Raw genomic sequence first — 22,941 nt, forward strand, 5'->3', positions numbered from 1 at the left:
CATTGCAAGGTCATGCTTAAAGTAATATAAAATAATATTTAGTTATTCAGTAAAAGGATTCTGTCTTTAATCTAGAATCCTCCACGTGTAAATGAGAGAGATTACAGGTGGGACACTGAAAAAGGGTCCCACAAGCAATAAATTAGACAAACGTATAATACCCTTTTTGAAATTCATAATTACTTTAGCATATTAATAGGGTTTGAGTAGTCCTACAGTAAAGATACTTATTTAACTTTGTTTAACCCATAATGTCCAAAACTTATTTGAACTCAGTACCCATTTTTAGGTAGGAGGGAAGTGTGGCTCGTTTACTTGTTTTGTTTTTTCATGTAAAATTTCATGTAAAACATTTTGGGATGGTGGTATTTTCTGGGGTTTACTTTGAGAATTGCAGCTCTATACAAATCAAACATGAATAAGTAAGAATATTGATTCTGCTTACATTTAGTATTTAGGAGTTTTCATAATTTATTTTACAGTTAAAGTGCATTTTTTTCTGCAAAGGCAATTTTTGTGCAAATATACTGTCCAGAATCAGAAAGTTAATACTCTTGCCCCTTACTCTTGGTCATATCACATTTTGAGATTTGTGTCTGGTGCAGGACATTGGCTGACTGTAGTGTGATACAGGTTATCAATATGGGTAGTGGGGAGGTTTGAAACCATTCTCAAAGATGTATGGTTAAAGGACCGCAAAGGGATTTAGGGCACCATGGTTGCTGTGCCACTTATTGACCTGTTGTCGTCTTTCAGCTCTAAATTCACTCTTCCATATTCTACTTTGTGAAGCCAGGGCTGGGACTCTGCATATTTTATTTCTCTTTAGAAATAAAAGAGCTGGAAATTTAGCCAGCTGGAGTCCTTGTAGGTTTAGCCAATAGTGGGTGCTGAAGGAAGATTGGAAGGCAGGTGGAAGGGAGACGGATTGGACTCAGACCTGTTCTCTTGCTCTCAGTGTCACTCTAGCCATGACACTTCACCTGGCAGTAACAATGGACCCCAGCAGCAGTTATTCCCAGTTACTAAATTCTTTCTGCAGGCCCAAAATTGGTTTTATCGCGCAGTCTGGGCTTTTAAAAGCAGTTGGTGGCATAGCACAGTATTAAGAGCACAGGCTCTGGAGGCAGACTGTGGATTTAAATCCCAGCTCACTCTCCAGTTGTATAACCTTGGGCAAGTTATTTAACATACTAGTCCCTTGTTTCCCAGCCGGTAATCATCACACATGTACCCTGCTGGGATGCTATAAGGAGTTAATGAGTTAATATGCTGAGCATAAACTCCATAGAAGTGTTAGCCATTATTAGTGTGTGAAGCAAGAACTGTCCTACTTCTGCTAAAAGTGACGGGGGAGATGGTGGATTCAGATTTTAATAGACGGAAGAAAGTTTGAAGGAAATGCTGAGGAGTACTAAAAAGAAAGAGGTAGTGCAACATGAAAGTGGTAAGCAGTGATGAGGACCCAGTTTAAGCTGGAGATCATGAATATGTATTGCAGCCATCTTCAAGATTTCCCCCCCTTCAGCCCGGTTATGGATCTGAAGACAAGTAGTTGGATGGATCCAACTGGGAACTGTGACGGAAGAACAATGAGGTGTTGGAATTCAGAACCCGTGGAATCTAAGCTAGATGTGTTAGAAGGGAAGGGAACTCCCTGGAGAGAGAGTAGAGAGATCCGGACTGGAAGACAGAAAATTGGTGTTATGTGGGTGTTTGAGCGACAGAGCCAGAAGGATAGGGGATTGTGGTGACCTGACATCCCTAGTTCCACAGATGCTCTTCCGAGGCTAGGAACTCCACCTTCCCGGCACTGGGATTGGAAGACAGCTAAGGGAAAGGGCGGGGCCCTCCCGGCCAGGATAAAGAGAATTGTGACGCGTGGGGTTCGCGGGCCGTAGGTGGCGCACCCGCGAGGACTTAACGGGAGTCCGGCAGTGGGCGCCGCGGCGCTGCGAGGCTCTGCAGCATGTGCCTGTTTTGTAGGGAGGACGACGCTGTCCAAGTCAACCCCGTGAGTCCCCCCCGGGCCCTCAACGCCGCCTCTGCCGCCCTGGCGCCGGCCTCCCCCCTCGGAGGCCGCCTCGGCCGCTCGCGCTGCTGGTCTTTACGCGGGGGTTGGTGCTTTGGGGTTGGGAAATCCCGGGTGAAGGAGGCCGACTAGATTCTGGGCTGAAGGACCCACCGGGAGGAGGAAAAGCCCCATCTCGCACCTGCTGGAGGCCAGGCGCGTGCAGTCATATGTTTGTTGAATGACTTATTGACCCAGCATGACAATATTCAGTACCAACAGAAACATGAATTTTTGGATTTCTTGTACACCCTTTCCTTCCAGAATAAATCTCAGTAGTCCCGGTACTGTGGTTCATAGCAGGTTCTTTTTTCTCAAAATACTATCTCATCTTCCACCCCAATGTTTACTTTGATGCTCTTATTCTGATCCAGCCTCTTGCAGTTGAGATAATAGGCATTTATTACATAAATAGAAAACAGTAGCATAGGCTTCCTATTATAATAGCTGAATTTCCTGTTTGCTCATGACTTTTATTTTATTTTTTAATTTTACATGTTATGTAGGAAGGCTCAAAACGGCATCATCCTTCAGACGTCACTGAAAGGCAGGTAATGTTTAAATAAATAATTCTGGTTAATTCAAAAGTGTGACTTTATCTTTTTCCTTTATGTGTGATCGTCCTTAATATGACGTGTCTATTAGCTAGACACTTCTGTGTTATTTTTCTTGAGACTCTGGGATCTTGTGACTAGTATCAGAATGAATCTTAACTAGGATAACCTAAATGGTTTAATATTCTCCTCTTTTAATGTAACATGTGATACATACACAAGGATATATGTAGCATACATAATTTTAAAGCAGGGTAACAAAGTATACCTCCAATTTAAGAAAACATGAGTATCCTTGGACTCATCTAGGGGCCGCTTCCCTACTCAACCTCCCTGTGTCTCTCCCAGAGGTAACCACTACCTTGAATTTTATTTTTATCAAGCTAATCTTTTTCTTTAATAGTTTATCACCTACGTGCTTCTAAAAGGATATTTTTTTTTCTTGGTTTTGAACTTAATAAACATAAGATCACACAAAATTCATTGTATGATTTCTTTTTTTAAAAAAATAAATACATTTATTTATTTATTTTTAGCTGCATTGGGTCTTCGTTGCTGTGTGCGGGCTTTCTCTAGTTGTGGAGAGCGGGGGCTACTCTTCGTTGCGGTGCGCAGGCTTCTCACGCAGTGGCTTCTCCTGTTGCAGAGCATGGGCTCTAGGCTCGCGGGCTTCAGAGTTGTGGCACGTGGGCTCAGTAGTTGTGACTCGCAGGCTCTAGAGCGCAGGCTCGCAGTGTGGCACACTGGCTTAGTTGCTCTGTGGCATGTGGGATCTTCCCAGACCAGGGCTCGAACCTGTATCCCCTGCATTGGCAGGCAGATTCTTGACCACTGCACCACCAGGGAAATCCTATTCTTCCTTCTTAACATTGTTTTTTATTGTCCATTTTGTGCGCTATTGTGCACAGTTAATGAAGTGGAAATAAAGAGTAAGTAGTTTCATTTGAAAACTCTACTGAGGTGGGACTTCCCTGGTGGTCCAGTGGTAAAGAATCCGTTCTGCAATGCAGGGGATGAGGGTTCGATCCTTGGTTGGGGAACTAAGATCCCACATGCCGTAGGGCAGCTAAGCCCGTGCACGCCATGGCTACTGAGCCAACGCATCTCAACTAGAGAGCCTGCATGCCGCAAACTACAGAGCCCACATGTCCTGGAGCCCGTGCACCACAACTAGAGAAGAGAAAACACACACGCCACAACTTAAAGAAGAGATAAAACTCACGCACCACTACTAGAGAGAAGCCCGTGCGCCGCAAAGAATGATCCCGCACGCTGCAACGAAGATCCCGCGTGCCCCAACTAAGACCACAAAAAAAGAATACTGAGGCTCCAAAATGTTTTCTTCATCTATAAATCACACATTTGCAAAAAGTTTTTTTCCTACTTCTATGTAGCTATGTAAGCTGTATGCACTGATTGTGTTTATCTTTTTTTATAGACACAAACCAAAAATGTTGTCAGCATGCTATGCTGTTAACATTGTAAATGTCTTCTTTCCTTTTAATTTTCCCAAAGTCCACAGATAAACGTATTGAGCGTATGCAAAACCTAAGGAAACAGAAGAGGAAATTTAATAAACGGTTTTCAAGGCCTGCCCCTGTTCCAGAACCAGGACTCCTAGTAAGTGTAGAGACTCCACTGAAATTAACAGATCCTTAAATGCAAGAGCCATCCTCAATTTTTCATTTATGTAACACTCTAAGTTTTGTTTCTTTCCTTTCCTTTGAGAAATCAGTAACTGCAGTCTGGGAAGATACCTTAAAACTCCTCTAATCAAATTCTCATCTGTTATTTAAATCTCTTTTGTAGTTGTGTCCTGGAGATGATGTGGTTTAATGGAAAGAGTGTGGTCTTTGAAACCTCAGTGTTCTGGATTCCAGTTTTTCCTTTGCGTATATTATCTGACTGCCTAAAGTTATTCACTTAAATCTTCTGGATTGTATTATTTGGAGAATAAATCACAAAATCTCCTGCCAAATAGTTTTTCAGCCTAGGCTTGAACCCTTGGCAACATCAGAAGACTCTACCACAACTTATATTCCATCTTTGCATACCTTTGACAAGGATTTAAAAGTTCTTCCACATAACATGGTTATATTGCTTCCATGAGCCTTTTACATGTGGTACCAATTACACGTCTAATAGCTAGTCATAAATCCAATGGCCCTTCCACTGGAAATTCCTTCAGATATTTGAAGAAAACTGTTACCTCCCTTCATATGCAGACTTTTCTTCAGGGTGAAAATCCCCAAATTTCCTCATCCATTCCTCTTCCACCTTAGCAGTGAGTCCTGGCCTTATTCAGGCAATTTTCAGAATCAGGATTATATTTCATTATAGAAAGAATATAGAAAGATTTGGGAAAAGTTCTATTTCTGATCATTAAGATTTTTTTCTGTTGGTTTTCTTTTTGAAAGAAAATATTTTATAAGCCCAGCTAATGGATAGCTATGTCAGTTAGGAATTTCTAACTTCATCTCCTTATAAGAGAAACTCAACTGCAATGGTTTAGCCAAATAGGAGTACTTTTTCTTCCAAAGGAGAACTCCTGACCTAGGCAGTCTAGGGTTGATAGGATGGTTTCAAAAATCATCGAAGAAGTCTCAGGTTCCTTCTGTCTTTTTGATCCTTCACACTTTTCACATGACCTTTATTCTCGTCTCATAAAAGCTTCTACATAGAGATTGTGTCCCCATTCCAAAAGAAAAAGATACAGGACAAAGGGCGAAAAGTATACACCTGCTGAATGGGTTCTTTTTTTTTTTTTTTTTTTTTTTTGCGGTATGCGGGCCTCTCACTGCTGTGGCCTCTCCCGTTGCGGAGCACAGGCTCCGGATGCGCAGGCTCAGTGGCCATGGCTCACGGGCTTAGTTGCTCCGCGGCATGTGGGATCTTCCCGGACCAGGGCACGAACCCGTGTCTCCCGCATCGGCAGGCGGATTCTCAACCACTGCGCCACCAGGGAAGCCCTGAATGGGTTCTTTTTGATCAGGAAAATAGCCTCTTTATATGTATGTATGTAGTATCTTGTTTGTGGTGATGGGTGTACACTTGTCAAAACATTTAAAAATGTACACTTCAAATAAATATGTGCAGTTTATTGCAAGTCAACTATACTTCAATAAAGCTGATAGACACTCCCCCGCACAAACATATATACACACACACACACACACACACACACACCCATCTTTTATACACTATTATACAGGATTTTTTGTGTGTGTGGTACGCGGGCCTCTCACTGTTGTGGCCTCCCCCATTGCAGAGCACAGGCTCCGGACACGCAGGCTCAGCGGCCATGGCTCATGGGCCCAGCCGCTCCACGGCATGTGGGATCTTCCCGGACCGGGGCGCGAACCCGCGTCGGCAGGCGGACTCTCAACCACTGCGCCACCGGGGAAGCCCTATACCGGAGATCTTTTTAGTGCCCTAAATATCCCCTGTACACTATACGTTCATCCCTTCTCTCTTCCCTCACCCCCCTCAAGCCCCTGGCAATCACTGATCTTTTTGCTACCTCTATAGTTTTGCTTTTCCCAGAATGTCATATGGTTGGATGTATGTAGTATGTAGTCTTTCAGACTGGCTTATTTCACTTAGTAATATGCACTGAAGTTTCCTTCGTATCTTTTCATGGCTTGATAACATTTTTTTTTATCCATTGTATGGATTCATTCACCTATTGAAAAACATCTTGGTTGCTTGCGATTTTTGGCAATCATCAGTAAAGCTGCCATAAACCTTCATGGGCAGGTTTTTTGTGTGGACATAAGCTTTCAACTCATTTGGGGAAGTACCTAGGAGCACAGTTGCTGGGTCATATGGTAAAACTATGTTTAGCTTTGGAAAAAACTGGCAAAACTGTCTTCCGAAGTAGCAGTATCATTTTGCATTCCCACCAGCAATGAATGAGAGTTCTCTGTTGCTCCACATCCTTGGCAACATTTGTTATCAGTGTTTGGGGATTGTAGCCATTTAGACAGTTGTTTAGTGATATCTCATTGTTTTAATTTGCAATTCCCTGATGATATGTATTCTTGACAATCTTTTCATATGTTTATCTGCATCTGTATAACTTTTTTGGTAAGGTGTCTGTTCAGGCCTTTTGCCCACTTTTTAATTTTGTTTTTTTGTTGTTGTTGAGTTTTGAGTCATTTGTATATTTTGGATACCAATTCTTTATGTGTTTTGCAAATATTTTCTCCGAATCTGTACTTTGTGTTTTCATTCTTCTAGCAGTGTCTTTCCCAGAGCAGAAGTTTTTAATTTTAATGAAGCTTAACTTATCAACTATTTCTTTCATGGATCATGCTTTTTGTGTATCTAAAAACTCATTGCCAACTTCAAGGTCCATAGATTTTCTCCCGTGTTATCTTCTAGAAGTTTTACAGTTTTGCACTTTACGTTTAGGTCTGTGATGCATTATGAGTTCATTTTAATGAAGGGTGTAAGCTACGTGTCTAGACTTTGTTTTTGCATGTAGCTGTTGCTCCATTTGTCCTGGCACCACTTGTTGATCAGACTACCCTTTCTATATGGTACTGCCTTTGCTCCTTTGTCAAATATCTGTTGACTATCTGTGTGGGTCTATTTCTGGGCTATCTATCCTGTTCCATTAAATAGAGTATTTATCTGTTCTTTTGCCAATACCACACTTGATTACAGTAGCTTTATAGGAAATCCTGAAGTCAGATAGTGTCAGTCTCCTAACTTTGTTCTTCTCCTTCAATGTTGAGTCAGCAATCCTGGGTCTTTTTGTTTTCCCATATAAAATTTAGAATCAGTTTGTCAAAATCCACAAAGTAACTTTCTAGACTTTTGATTGTATTGTGCTAGAGCTATAGATCAATTTGAAAAGAACTGACATCTTAATAATATTGAGTCTTTCTGTAACTGAACATTGTTTCTCATATTTATGTAGATCATCTTTGATTTTTTTTCATCAGAGTTCCTGATCTTAGCTGGAAAGCATCTAGTTACTCATCACTAAATAGGATGTTACGGACTTCCCTGGCAGTCCAGTGGTTAAGATTTCACCTTCCAATGCAGGGGGTGTGGGTTCAATCCCTGGTTGGGGAGCTAAGATCCCACATGCCTTGTGACCAAAAAACCAAAATGTAAAATAGAAGCAGTATTGTAACAATTTCAATAAAGACTTTAAAAATGGTCCACATGAAAAAAAATCTTAAAAAAAATATGATGTTAGCTGTGGGTGTTTTGTAGATATTCTTTATCAAGTTGAGACAGTTCCTCTCTATTCCTACTTTACAGAAAGTTTTTTTTAATCATAAATGGGTGTTGGATTTTGTCAAATGCTTTTTCTACTTCTAGAGATATGATCATATGAGTGAAGATCAGAGGAAAATCTCTTTTTGCTTCCAGCAGTGGGAGGGGAAAAACTACCATTTTGAAATACTTAGAGCTCTCTGCTCTCCTAATAGGGCATGACCTCAAGGGAAACTGTTTTATCAGGACCTAACTAATTTGGGTTTTTTCAAACTCTAAATGACCTGGGGGAAGGGAAATGCCCAAATCCAGACCTTTCCATATAAGGTATGGAAAATGTCCAGCTAAAGTTCTTATCTTCACTCAAGGAAGTATGGAGGCCTCCCTAAGAGGGCCTCCCTAAAACTCCCCACCAACCCGAGTTTTTAACTTTCAAGCTAATCCATACTGAGCCTCAGCAATTTGTCCATTAAAGTTTAAGTGTTCCTCCCAGTATTGTCTCTAGCACCATTGTTTGTCTCTTCAGTTTTCAGCACAGCAATTTGCCCTGTGACCTCAGTTCTATGATGGATCTAAGAAAAGTTGATTTTTAGTTTGTTCAGCATTTTTCTGGTTGTGAGAATGGGAGTGATGACTTCCAAGCTTTTTACATGTCAGACTGGAAACCTCCGCTTATTTTTCTTTGATTAAAACTGAGTCACTGGCCAACCCCTAGCCGCAAGTATGTTTAGAGTGGTTAAAAATTGAAGTGGCTTCCTTGTTTCTCTAAAGAGTATTGAGGTTATATTAATGTGAAAGAAAGTATCTTCCTTTCCTTTTCAGGCTGTGATCATCCTCCTTGTGTAACTAACTCATGAGTTTCTGGAGTAAATGCATATTATGGATAAACGTTTAGTTTAGTTTCACTGTGTTTTTCGTATAACCAAGGGAATTTATGTATTGCCACATAGACACCCAGGATCTGCAGCTTTACAGTTATTGTACTGTCTTAAGTATCTACATAGCTCCTCCCGTGCTGATGCACCAGTGTATATAATTCCACCTCCATAATCATGGTCTCTCTGATATGTATTAAAATATGCCTGCACAACATATTTTACATCTGCACAAGTATGCCTTAGCAAAGTTTAATAATGGGGGATGCAGGGGAGAAGGGATTCCTGAGACCACCTTTCTACAGGGTATGGCAATTGCCACCACTTCTGAACCCTTTTAATTCTTGATTCATTTTCACACAATTAGTTTGGTTACTCTTTCTATCCTTTTTCCAGTGCTGAAATCTTGTGCCATTGATCTCCTCCTTTTGTGCCTTGCCCTCAATACCAAACCATTTAGGGCGTTCCATTAAAAAGCTCCTTTTTCTTTCCTGAGCTACCAGATGTGTCTTACAGAAATATCTACAAAATGTTCTTTATCAATTATCCCACCAACTCACTTGAGCTTTCAGAGACAGCTGAAATGTCTCACAAATAAATACAAATATAAAAAATAAAATGCATGATCCATGAAAAGCCTGAGCTCAGTCTGGTACTTAGTATTCATTGTTGTTAATACAAAAATTCTGGAGTTATCTTCAGAACATCCAGATATTTTCTTTTGGCAGTACTATGCAGTCATGAAAGTTCTGATATTCTGTAAAGGAAAAAATACACGCTTTTCCGGAAAAAAAGAATGTCAAGGGCTCAAAGGTCCAAAGTATACACTATCCTAGTGTTTCTTCTATATATTGACCAAAATATATAATACCTCCTATTTAAGCTCAGGCTCTCCCTGCTTCTCAAATGTGGGCTAAGATAAATTTTGTTTGGTTTAATTTCCAAACCATTGTGGACTGATCATTCTGTAACATGCAATCAAAATGTTATGGCAATATCAAATTATTATAAATGAACATAAATGTCTACTCTCAATTTCTCTACTAATCTTGTTGCAAAGTAGTAATGAACGTAAGATTAGCATCAAAACCAGACCACACAGAATAACACTACTTTGTACATCTTAAATGGTTTGGGATGAAAATAAAGGTCTGAGTCCATACGTACAAGTCCTTTATGAACAACATGGATTGTGCCCAGTAGAACAGAAGACGCAGGATGAGGCTAGAGCACTCAGTTGTGAAAAGTTTGAAAAAGTAGTTTTTGTTTTCATTTTGTCTGTTTAAAGTCTCTATAACAAAGGTTTTCTCCTAATTATATAATTATAATATTCATGCATATTAAAATTATCCTGAAATATTATTTTAAGGTTCAGTTCTTGCTGATACTGATATACATAACCTTTCCATTTTCACTTATTTGTCCCTCTTGTTCACTTCATTTTGGGTCACTTCAAGACTTCAAACACTCAATAGATGCATATAATATACCTGCTCAGTCAATCACATACCATAAGACTTGGGAAGAAAAATCCTTATGTTTAACAACTCTGTCATATCCATTATGTTCAGAAATACCTTTACCCTTTCTCCTGATGATTAGTTTTGGTTTCTGCAAATTCTTTTTCCTTGTAGCATTTGTTGCTTGACTCATAGAAAAAAATGTTTATGTCATATTTATTCCCAGATATGATTTATTTGATAATAGTGCTTCTCATATCTGGCTTCTATCTGAATGTGACCTTATTTTAATTTAGAATAGCACTTCTAGCTCTTTATACAATTCCTTTTGTATAAGAAAGGCTTCTCCCTCTGAGACCTTTCCCAGAGGACTTATAGTTTGTATAAACTTTTCCTTATGTATATTTTGATTGAATTTATTTTTTCTTTGTGTATTTTAATCTCTTCTAGTGGACATAAAGCTGAAGTCTGTATGGAAGAAATCATGCCAGAACAAAATATGCAGATTTCTAACATCAAGTGGCATTTTGTGATTTGACTTCGTTTGAAAAATAAAGACAATGCTCTGCCATTTCAGCAAAATAAACAGTGCAACCATTTAACATCCAAGCTACAGGGTCTAGAATTTTATTAAATACCATATCTTACTACCACTTTCTTTTCTGTGGTAACTTGAGATTTGCTTCTTTTTCAACAAATAATAATATGCATAAGCCTTTGAAAACGATGTATTCATGTTTAAATTTTTACAATTGGATTTACAACTTATTTAGAGATTTAGAATTATGCTTTAATAATAGGGGAAATAAATTTCCTCTGCTGTATATTTATAATGACTTGTGTTTAAACAAAATGTTTAACATCTTTAAATAGTCCTAGGAAAGAGTTTTGTTTTGTTCTGTTTTGTTTTTTATTGAAGTATAGTCGATTAACAATATTAGTTTCAGGTGTGCAATGTAGTGATTCAATATTTTTAAAGATTATACTCCATTTAAAGTTACTATAGGGCTTACCTGGTGGCGCAGTGGTTGAGAGTCCGCCTGCCGATGAAGGGGACACGGGTTCGTGCCCAGGTCCGGGAAGATCCCACATGCCGCGGAGCAGCTGGGCCCGTGAGCCATGGCTGCTGAGCCTGCGCGTCCAGAGCCTGTGCTCCGCAACGGGAGAGGCCACAACAGTGAGCGGCCCGCGTACCGCAAAAAAAACAAAAAACAACAAAAAAATAAAGTTACTATAACATATTGGCTATATTTTCTGTCCACATAGTGGAAACTATGTGTCTGTGTGCATATATTTATATATGTGTGTTGTAGAGATGTGGTATTGCCAATATTAATTTGTAAAAGAACTCAATTGGCTTAAAGGAAATTAAGTGCTTATATAAATACTCAGAAATATAAAAGAAAGTTACCCAAATGAATTTTAGGATCACATGATCTAGAATTAATAGATTAAATTAAATATTTAAATGAATGAAAACAAGTTTCAGTTTGTTGGTTTAATTAAAACAGACATTTCTTTAGGGTCATCAACATTAAGTATAATATTTTTATTGTACCTAGGTTGACTAGAAATCAAATAAGATCTTATCCCCATTACAAAATTTGTCAGCAAGAAAAATAACTTGATATGATGAAACTTTTCAGTAAATTAAATGTAAATAAGAATTTTAAGCGAACTCTTTAGGAATAATTATGTTTTAAGTATATCTATTGAAAATAGGTCCTCCAGATTTTTTTTTTTTGTAACTTGAAACTGTAAATTAAGTTCATTGAATATCCAGATCATTTCCAAATAAGATACTGAAATATTAATTACTGAGCATAGGTTTCCTTTTACAGAGAAACTAAAGATATTTAGGACTACTAATAAATACGTAATATTGTATACTAACGCATATATGTGGAACCTAGAAAAATGGTACAGATGAACCGGTTTGCAGGGCAGAAATAGAGAGACACAGATGTAGAGAATAAATGTATGGACACCAAGGGGGGAAAGTGGCACGGGGGTGGTAGGGGTGGTGGTGGGATGAACTGGGAGATTGGGATTGACATGTATACACTGATGTGTATAAAATAGATAACTAATAAGAACCTGATATATAAACAAATAAATAAAATAAAATTCAAAATAAATAAATAAATATGTTTGGTGTCACACTGAGACATTTTCTTTAAGGAATTACCTGTTTTTAGAAACTACAAATAGTATTCACAAGTTTGCCTATCTACAAAATGCTAATGTACAAGTTCATAAATTGCTTACTCCTTAGTTTGCACTAGAAACTAAGTTTTTTAAGGTTAAGAATTATAATAATTAAAATATGTAATTAAAACTAGTAAAAATTAATAAGGAAAACATCTTTGTATGCAAGGAAAAAGAAGGTATAAAGAATGGAAATGCATTTTGTTAAGGGAAAAGAAAGTAATTTTGTCCTAAAGCTGGTTATTCCTAAATGGGAAAGAAGATAAGGGACAAATTAATGTGGATATAGAAAGTTGTAGAAGATTGTGAGGTAATAAAAAAATGAATCTTTAGAAAGGCATTCTATATGTGGTCAGGAGTGATAAAGATTAGAATCAATTTAATTGAGTAAATTAATTTTATTATGAAAGGTAAAGTGGTACAAAACCTGAATTTCTCTCTATAAGAAGACAAAGTTTTCTTAAAATACTGATTTGCTTTGGATAGCTGACTGCAAGGTTTCTTTACCTTTAACCAGTAATCTGTTACAACTTTTGACATTTGCTTTTGAAATCTTTTATTGTCACTGGTTAAGTAATTAAGTATTGTTCCACTGTGACATATGATCCTATGTGACCAAGTATTTTGAAACCTTTTTGATATTTTTGAAAAACTTCCCAAATATCAAATTCTAATCGAAGTTATTTTGACTTCTAGGTAACTCTAGGATGCTTCAGAGAGGATACCTGAAGCATCTGAGAAAGAGGAATATTAAACAAATTAGGCTTATTTGGTATGTTAAATTACATGGGAAGCATTATCAAATGAGGGCTGATAAACCTTATTTTATATTGTATGGGTAAATGTTATTAATATGGATATACTGGAAATTATATGGAGCTCCTAAAAATCTGGTTATGTCTTAGTAAAATGTTAACAGCCATATGTTAGTAATTATCTTGAATTGTTGTATGTCACAGCAGTACCCAAGTTTCTTTGTCAATTGCACTGTAATCAGCTCTTCAATCATGTCTTTTTAAGTCCTTTGTCATTTACAGATGGTCACTATTTCTCTCGGATGCTCTTGCAAGAAATGCTTCATCTTCAAGAGGAGTCAAAAAAAGGATTTTTTTGACAGGTTCAGGCTTCTGATAATTTTTAGACCATAGCACTGAACTGGGTAAGAAATTAAAGATTCTAAAGGAAAACTTTGTGGCTTCATAAAACTGTTAACAAGAAGATTTAAGATCAAGAACCCTGCACGCTTGCATCAATTTTCCAATGATACATCCATTTGGCTGTGAAATTTGTTAACTCATATGTTAATTCATTTAAGTAGATGCCCAGGTGATTCTTATGCCTATTAAAATTTGAGAAACATTAATTTAAATATTTCTGAATATATCAAACATTATTATTACTCTTGGATGGATAAATGAATCCAAAGCACCAGAAACTAATAGGAAACTCAACTAAAGGTGCATTCATGAGGCTCAATTCTAAAACAGTGATGGATTTCACGTTCTGCCCTCTTAACTGAAGTAGTACTGAGTGGTACTTACAAAAAAGGGGGCTGACATCAACTTTAAATCTTGGCTTTAATTTCGTGGAGGTCAGAGTCCCTTTTCACAATAGGGGTAGCATAAACTATCCAGAGTCTTTGTCACTCATTTATACAGGGCTAGCCAACTGGGCTAGCTTGGAGGCCATAGCCAAGCTTTTCCACCCTTCCTCTGCGTGTCGCCCTCAGCAGGTGTTTCCTGGGATCAAGGCCCCGTCCTAGCAGAGCCTCTGTAAGTGTGGGTGGGGAGGTGCCTCAGTGGGGCGGAGGCTCGCTTCAGGGGTGGGGTCCAGGCACGACCAGGGTGGAGGCTGGCATCAGGGGGGCGGAGCCGAGCCCCGGAGGAATGGGGGGGCGGGGTGGAGCCGCGGGGCGGCGGTGGGGCGCTGCGGCAGAGGAGCGGGGCGGAGCCGAGCCGCCCAGTCACCGAGCCGCCCGCTGAGGGCGGAGCGAGCACCGCATAACTGGGACTCGGGTCTGATCGCGCAGTTCGCACGGCCTGGTCTGGGGCGGACCCAGGAGGGGAACCCCCCAGCCGCCATCCCCATGGGGCTGTGTTTTCCCTGTCCCACGGAGGCCGCGCCTCCTTCGCCGGACCTGGTAAGTAAGACCGCCTCCCAGCGTCCCCGCGTCCGCCCGTCCGCGACGTGCGCACCTGTTCCCGGAGAGGCGCGCCGGAGGCCCCGAGCTGCGGCCCCAGGACGGGCCGTTGGGAGCGGTGGCACGGGCCGTGGAGCCCGTCGACGGGGACCTTGGTGGCGGAGATGGTGGCCGTGCTCCGAGGGACCTTGAGGTCCTGCCTGCCGGATCTGGGCTGCTGCCTCCGCGTCGTTGTCTTTCTAAAGGCGGCTGCAGCGTCTCTTTACCTTCAGCTGGGTGGCAGAATTGGCATTTCGTAGGACGCAGGCGCACGTGGACGGTGCGGTGTGGCGGCCATTCCTGGCGATGCGGTAGACGGAGTTAGGGTGCGAAAAGAAATCCTTCTTTCTCCGGGAACTGAAGTGTTTAATCTTGTAGGAGATGTGCATCTTCCTGTTTGTACCAGCTGTTTAAAGAAGGTGATCAATAAAGTCTCGTATATTTCTGCGCTTTATTGGATATTGTATTAATGATTTACCTTTAGTCTTTATCACTTTTAAGTTTTGTTTTTAAAAGTATCTTATGTAGTACCGAGTGTACAGTTTGTAAAGTTGCCACATTTAGCAAATAAAAATATAGGGCGCCCAGTTAAATTTGAAGTTTCAGATAAACAAGAAATACATTTAAAAGATACGTAGGTTTGTTTCATGCACTATTTGGGACATACTTGTACGAGAAAATATTCGTTATTTATCTGGATAATTTCAGATTTAGCTCGGTGGTTTGTGGTATAATACATTTATACTTTTTTGTAGCTTTCTAATTTTTAACAGCATTTTTACCTTAATAATCCTTACAGGAAGTTGATAACGGAACACCTAAATTCCTCTCTTGTATCTGGCTACAAATTCGTTGAAGGAAATGAGTTGTTTAGGGAAGTACATTAACTCTTCAGCTATTTGATCATAAATACAAAAAATGACCTGGAAGTTGATATGAGGAAGTTCACCTTGTTTTTCTTGCTACTGTTGCTTTTAAATGTTCTTAATTTTGTTTATCTGGCTATTGATAAAATAACAATCTGCCAGCATTTTTTTTTTTTTTTGTGGTACGAGGCCTCTCACTGCTGCGGCCTCTCCCATTGCTGAGCACAGGCTCCGGACGCGCAGGCTCAGCGGCCATGGCTCACGGGCCCAGCCGCTCCGCGGCACGTGGGATCTTCCCGGACCGGGGCACGAACCCCTGTTCCCTACATCGCAGGCAGATTCTCAACCACTGCACCACCAGGGTAGCCCTACCAGCATTTGTTAACCCTTCCTCCCCTCCCCTGCTCCAGATAACCACATTGCTCACTGCTTGAGAATGTCACTTTATCTTTGAGGCTTTTCTTCACCACTCTATATAAAATAGATCCTCCACCCATCCTTCCATTTCTTACTGACCATACTCTTCTTTATATTTTCCTAAAGCACTTACTTCAGTCTGACAGATGTATATTTATTTGATTATATGTGACTGTCCTCATTGGAATGCAATGAGGACTGTGCTCATTGGAATGCAAATTCCATGTGGGTGGAAACATTTATCTGTATTATTTCACTGCTGTATCTTCAGCACCTAAAAAAGTTCCTAAGGCATGGTAGTTGCTCAATAAGTATTTATCCAATGGATGAAATGAATGAATGAATGTATTGTGGTATGGAAAATGGGGGAATTATTAACACAGCTCCCAAGAGAATACTACTTACTGTCATATATTTACATAATTTATAACTTATTATTATGAATAATATAGATATAGAAAAATAATATTCACGGTTTCCCAACATGGAACAGTACATCTCATAATTTCCTCTAGTCCTTCCTGTCCTACTCAATGAGATTCACTCACTTCATTCATGAACTTCTTCCGAAAATACCAGCCTGCTTCAAACTCCTTTTTAAAAAATTTTTTTAATTTTTTTTTTTTTTTTTTTTTTTGCGGTACGTGGGCCTCTCACTGTCTTGGCCTCTCCCGTTGCGGAGCACAGGCTCCCGACGCGCAGGCTCAGCGGCCATGGCTCACAGGCCCAGCCGCTCCGCGGCATGTGGGATCTTCCCAGAGCGGGGCACGAACCCGTGTTCCCTGCATTGGCAGGCGGACTCTCAACCACTGCGCCACCAGGGAAGCCCCAAACTCCTTTTTAATTGGCAGTGCCAAACCGTGTATTTCCCTGCTTGTATTATTAAATGTCATTTGTTTTATTATTGCCTTGACTAGCTTGTAAGCTCTTTTTTTTTGAAAAAGCAAATAGATTATTTTATAGGCTACTTTGTGTGTATATGAGATATATAATGTATATATATGATATAGATGTAGGTGTATGTCTCATCATGTGCTTATTTGAAGGGTTTTTAAATTTTTTAAAATTTTTATAAATTTATTTATTTAATATATTTACTTTTGGCTGTGTTGGGTCTTTGTTGCTGCTCTAGGCACGTGGGCTTCAGTAGTTGTGGCCTGCAGGCTCAGTAGTTGTGGTACGTGGGCTCTAGAGCACAGGCTCAGTAGTTGTGGCTCACGGGCTTTGTTGCTCCGTGGTGTATGTGATCTTCCTGGACCAGGGCTTGAACCCACGTCCCCTGCATTGGCAGGTGGATTCTTAACCATGAGCCACCAGGGAAGTCCTTGAAGGTTTATTGATTGGGAGAATGAAATTCAGAAAGTTGAGTATTTTATAAATGTTATAAATAATGGCATTCTTAATAGGACATTTGGGGCCAGTACTATTTTTGTAAACTGTTATATTACCTAAAAGATAAAAGTATAAAATATCAAGGATAATGTTTGGTTTTGTTTTAAACCATATTTCTTACACATTTTTCCTAGGAAGAAAAAAGAGCAAAGCTTGCAGAGGCTGCAGAAAGAAGACAGAAGGAGGTGAGAGTAAAAATAAAATTCTACCTTAGATAATTAAATTTACGTTTTGTTCTCTAGAGATGTCTATTACTAGTAGTATTCTCTAATGAAAATGGTATCTGATATCTTAGAAATTTAAATTAAAGGAAAACATTTTCAAAATGATTTCTGTTTCTATAAATTGGTTTAATGCATTTATGTCATTTAATGTATGAAAATTGCTACATACTTCTTCTGTTATGGGAGATGCCAAGGAAGAATCTTTAATAACATTCTTCCTTGAGATGAAATGACTGTGCCTTATAAAACACTGACAGATGTGAAGTAACTTTAGGGGGGATATGTGTATGGTTGCAAAATACCCAATGAAGAAATCATATGTTTTACGTAAAGCTGTTGTAGAAATAGCCTAATTCTTTGTTACCAAAAATAGACCAACCCCATCCCCTATCCCCCACCTCCAAAGAAAAACCTAAAAGGCAAAAAACAAACAAAAAACACTTTTTGGTAACAGGAAATTAATTTGTGTTCTTTTTCTACACTCCTTAATAATTTTCCTGAAGGCTGCATCTCGAGGTATTCTGAATGTTCAGTCTGTGGAAGAAAAGAGAAAGAAAAAGGAAAAAATAGAAAAAGAAATGGCTGCATCTGGACCCCCATCAGAAGGTGGCCTTAGGGTAAGTATTAAAATTTACTTAAGGTTTGTTTTACCTGGAATTTTTCAAAACTCCAGTAGCAATCTGTTCAATAATTTCCTCGGGAAATGTACTGTCAGAAAATTGTGAATTAATTTAAAAGCATGAACAATATAGATTGGAAGAAGTGTCAATTTATTTGGACATTCCAACATTCATTGGAATAGATTTGCTTTCTTTTTCCCAAAATGAAAATAGACTTTTCCTGATTATCTCAACCCTATATCATAATACTTCATACTTATATGATTAATGGCAATCTTAAATGTGTAGAAAACTTAAGCAAAATGGAAAGACACAAAGAAGAAAGTAAAAAATCACCCAAATTCAGTATCATTTTGACAGACATCATTTCTAATCTCATTTTCTACGTCAGTCTTAGAAAATTGGATTATACTGTAAACTACTTCAAACTCTTTGAGTTTTTTTCACTAAATGATTTGAGATTTTTGAGCTTGCCATTGTCACTCATTATAATAGTTACATTAATGTTAATTTGGACAATAGGGTGTACACAGGTGAGTTTGACACATGCCCATCCCAATAGCAGCAGTTGTAGCTCTTGACACTAGAAATATAATGACGGACAAGTTAAACAACGTCCCTGAACTTGGGGATCTTTACAGTCTAGCAGGATTATAAAAGTTTTGTTTTACATGTTAAATCTCAGGAGACAAATGTTTCAGATATTAAGATTTTCTTCTTTGTTCCATTTTTAAAGGAAATACATTTCTCAAGGGTATTTGTGAAAAGGACAATGTCCTGAGTTACATTTATATTTAATTTGTCAGTGATTTATGAGCACTTGTTTAGCTGATTCTCTGTCTTCTCCATTTGGTTTGGTTTTTGCTCTCAAAACTATCTATATAAATACATATATGTACGTACAACCCCAAGTTGTGGGGCAGGCATTTCAGGGGTATCCTGAGCAGACATGATTCTGACTCAGGAATATCACATAGCAATAAGATTTATCTGTGTGCATTTTATCATTATATGTTACTTCATCTAATCTCATTTAATAAATGAAATTAAAAGAAAACAATTTTTTATAGTTTACTTTTAACAATATATAAAATAATTGGTTTTGATATTCAGGTAAATAACTGACCATTGTGTTTATTTATTTATTTATTTATTTATTAATATACCCCCATAATAGAATAGAATAAATGTAAAGTAAAACAGTTGGAAGATACAAGGTCAGATATTTATCAGAAGTATAGATGCTTACTTTCAATATTCTGTTGAGATAAAGATCTATGTCGCCAGGTTTACTTCATATAGAGTTCTCAAAGACAAAGAATTTGTGAAAATTAAATTTTGGAACTGAAAATGATGCTGAGATCAACTATTTCCTAGTAGAAGAAATAGAAGTTCTGAATGATTTGAAGTCACATATAATGTTACAAAAGGGATACTTTATGTATAATCAGAAGGTACTTATTTAACATGTTCTAACCTAACAAATTTAACATCAGCTTTTGAACTCTTAAGGGAGAAAGGGGCTTTCTTAATTAAACCCAAAGCTTCTGTGCCCTGAAGCCTATAGATTAAAAATAAATTAGGCCCTATATTTCTTCTGGTCCCTTTAGAAGTGCTCAAAATGAAAAACATCTAAGTGTTAAATTTAGTACCTTTTTTCTTTGACCACCTGCATTCTCATTGAGAGCATACTGTGAAGTTCAAAATAAATTTTTGGAGGCTCAGGGATAACAGAAGGGAAAATACAAGATAAAGAGTAACTTTAATGCTCAAACCCTTTGGCCTAGGCTCTTTTAGGGGCTGCTGTCAGGCCTGTTCTACAGGCTGGCCTTGAGTGTTCTGTGGTATAGCTAGATTCTTCCTAACCCGACTTCATAGTATGAGGAAAACATGTCCTTCCCTGTGTTCATGCCCTCCACATATTCACCTCCTGACTAGCTGCCTCTTCCTGGGACACTTGGCATTGGCCATGCTCACTGTGTTCTGGAAAGGCAGAACTTATTTTACGAAGTCAGTGTGATGATAGCATCAGGACACAAACTAGCATCAGTTCAGGATATACTAGTAGAGGAGTGGTGGCAGATGTCTAGAGCAGTGGCTCATGAGGAGCTTTCAAAAAAGACTGAACCTTGGGTCTGACCTTATATCAATCAGAATCTCTGAGAGTGGGACTTAGCCATCAAGATTTTTAAGCTCCCCAAGGAGTCTGATGCCAAACCAGATTGAGAATCACTGCTCTAGTGCTTGTAACACTAGTCCTAAGAGATATTTTGTGGAAAACAGAATCCCATGGTAAAAATGTTTTAAAATCCTGAACATTGTGTTATATATTGAATTCCTTTCTTAGAGATTAAAAAAGGCACAGTATTTAAGTCTGTAAGAAGTTCTAAAATAAAGAAAAGCAAGTTTACTTGGATTAATCCTTAATTTTCAAACTTTAAATACAGATTTTTTAAAAATATGTTAAAAAAATTCCTTGAATGTATTTGGAAAGCACTACTTTAGAGACTGGTAAATATCTCTGGTACTATTCCAATGGCTTTTTCAGAACTTACTATTGCAGATTTAATAAACTTGATTAAACATAACACCAAATGGAATAGTTTCTCAAGTTAAGCAAGGAAAAGACTTTGCCAGACCGTTATTTAATAATTTCTACCATTTCTTTGCTCCCCTGCCTCAAACAAAAATTTCTTTATTTTTATTTTGTAGTTTCATTGTTATTCTTGTTTTGTGATGTTTTGTTTTTCTTTTACTGATTATCAGGTATTTGGGAATCTAGCTACCACTCATTAATCTGCCCAGATATTTTGTTTTATTTCTTTATATTTTTACACCATCATGTATCTTATTTCAGACTATAATGTAAAATTTTACTAATCACTGCTACTCACAAAAGATCATTTTACATTTGTATAGCCCATATTTCTCTCTTCTCTGTCTGTTCACTAGAATATAGTAACATAACTTTAAACAAAATTTACTTTTCTCTATATTTTTATCTTTTCTAGTGGACAGTTTCATAAAGCATAACATGAGTGGAAGAGTCTACTGCCAATAACTAATATCTGCAATCAAGCGACATCCTCAATTTAATTGCTTCTCTTTGAATAAATGAAGATTCAGACTTCGTAATTTTAGTGCTTTTAAATGCAGTGCTTTGTCAGAATTGAATATTGAAAATGCTTTTGATTGTTAGACTGAGAAAATGGCCAGACCTTTCATTAAATACTTATTTTCCCTACATTTGCTCCTCTGCAGACAGTGGGTGATTTGCCGTTTTTTAGTAGTTAAAACATGGGCCTAAATAGTGAATATATATTTATATATTGCATGGAAACATTCTGCATACATCTCAGATATTAAAGTTTGCACTTGTATTTAACCTCCTTTATAAAATGACCTAGCTATTTATAGTTTGCCGATTAACTTTATATCTCTTTATTTCATTATATGTGAAGACTTTTGCTTAAACTTATGGACTTAGTGCCTTTAAACTGATCATCAGGGAAAATCTTGAAAAACATTTGAAGGGCTTATATGAAGGAACACTGTAAATTTTTATAACTTGCTAAGAAATTAATATTTGTAGAAAACATTGAATTTCCCCTAATTTATTTTCTACTTCTGTAGCTTATAAAATTAACATACTGTGTTTTACATTATAATACTTTTTGGGTTTTTTTTGCTTGCTGAGTTTAAAATTATATATTAGTGGTACCATCAGAGGGCAGTGATGTACTATTATACAGTATCAGATTCAGCTTTATAAAGATCTTTGCAGTAATTGAATGAGTTAAACTAAGAATCTGGATGGGTTAAATATAACAAAGTATAGTGGTAATGTGTTTGTCCAAATTTCGTAGATGTTTTTATTCTTTTGTATTTATTAAAGAATGTTCATAAGATTTATATAGATGTCAAATTGCCAAGGCAAGTATGAATATATGAAAGAGAAATATGTAAGTACTGTATTTAAAAAGGTCTACTTTAAACATAAAAATATTGCGAGGTAATTCTATATGATACATTGCCATAAACTTTGTAGATTTTTGTTCATTTGTAACATGTATTGTAGCATATTTGGTTTTTTGAGTTTTTTAATATATAATAAGCTAAAATAGAAGAATTGCTGTGTCTTTTAATTTGGTTGCTCTTTTGGATGGCAAGGCCACAGTCTGAGCCCTAAATTAGAATTTTCAAATATCAAGTACAATAGGGACTGTAAATTAAATATACCAGCTCATTTGATTTACAAAAAGGAAACTGAACCACTATCTCGCTCATCCTTCCTACAAATCTTGTGTTATGTTGCAGTATGTTATATATGTTAATTTTAAAGAGTTTGAACTAGAATATAGATCTCTTGACTCCTCAATGGAAAAATCACTTCCTTCTATTACAGAATGAAATATCTGTGGCTATCCAGGCAAGATATATAATTATAGACAGGTTCAATTTTAAGTTTTAGAGAATTAGTGGTATGTTTGTTCATAAAGGATAGTCATTGAATTATATTTTAGAAATATAATTTTTGACTTTTTGAACATGATTAATTTTTCCAAGGCAGAAAGAAAAAAAGAACATTAATAGATGAATGGATATAGAACCAGAGCATACTATCCTAGAACTGTGCACGTCCTTGCTTCTGTTTTAGTATGGAAAGAACAATTTTATCTGTGTTACAGCTTAGAGAATTACAGCTTGGGTTGGTGTAAACAAAAGGTTTACATTTAGGGGATAATGTTCTATTTCTAATAGCAGTTTATATCCAAATACCATGCTTATTTACTGTTGAACCAAGAATGCTGTGCTGATGAATTGCTTTCTAGGAACAGTGGGATAT

General features: G+C 37.7%; 2 protein-coding genes across 2 annotated transcripts; both read left to right on the forward strand.

Moving 5' to 3' along the window:
• The first annotated feature begins 1,812 nt into the window (after window positions 1-1,812).
• Window positions 1,813-13,763, forward strand: CCDC179 (coiled-coil domain containing 179). The gene is made up of 4 exons (XM_059068370.2): window positions 1,813-2,014; window positions 2,578-2,622; window positions 4,141-4,245; window positions 10,640-13,763. The coding sequence occupies exons 1-4, from the start codon at window positions 1,970-1,972 to the stop codon at window positions 10,646-10,648; spliced, it is 204 nt and encodes a 67-aa protein (XP_058924353.1). The 5' UTR covers window positions 1,813-1,969; the 3' UTR covers window positions 10,649-13,763.
• A 575-nt stretch (window positions 13,764-14,338) lies between these two features.
• SVIP (small VCP interacting protein) lies at window positions 14,339-21,226 on the forward strand. The gene is made up of 4 exons (XM_059068369.2): window positions 14,339-14,537; window positions 17,386-17,436; window positions 17,979-18,092; window positions 21,107-21,226. The coding sequence occupies exons 1-4, from the start codon at window positions 14,484-14,486 to the stop codon at window positions 21,119-21,121; spliced, it is 234 nt and encodes a 77-aa protein (XP_058924352.1). The 5' UTR covers window positions 14,339-14,483; the 3' UTR covers window positions 21,122-21,226.
• Window positions 21,227-22,941: the final 1,715 nt, after the last annotated feature.

The sequence above is a fragment of the Kogia breviceps genome, chromosome 7, assembly GCF_026419965.1.
Source record: "Kogia breviceps isolate mKogBre1 chromosome 7, mKogBre1 haplotype 1, whole genome shotgun sequence".
Classification (NCBI taxonomy): Eukaryota; Metazoa; Chordata; class Mammalia; order Artiodactyla; family Physeteridae; genus Kogia; species Kogia breviceps.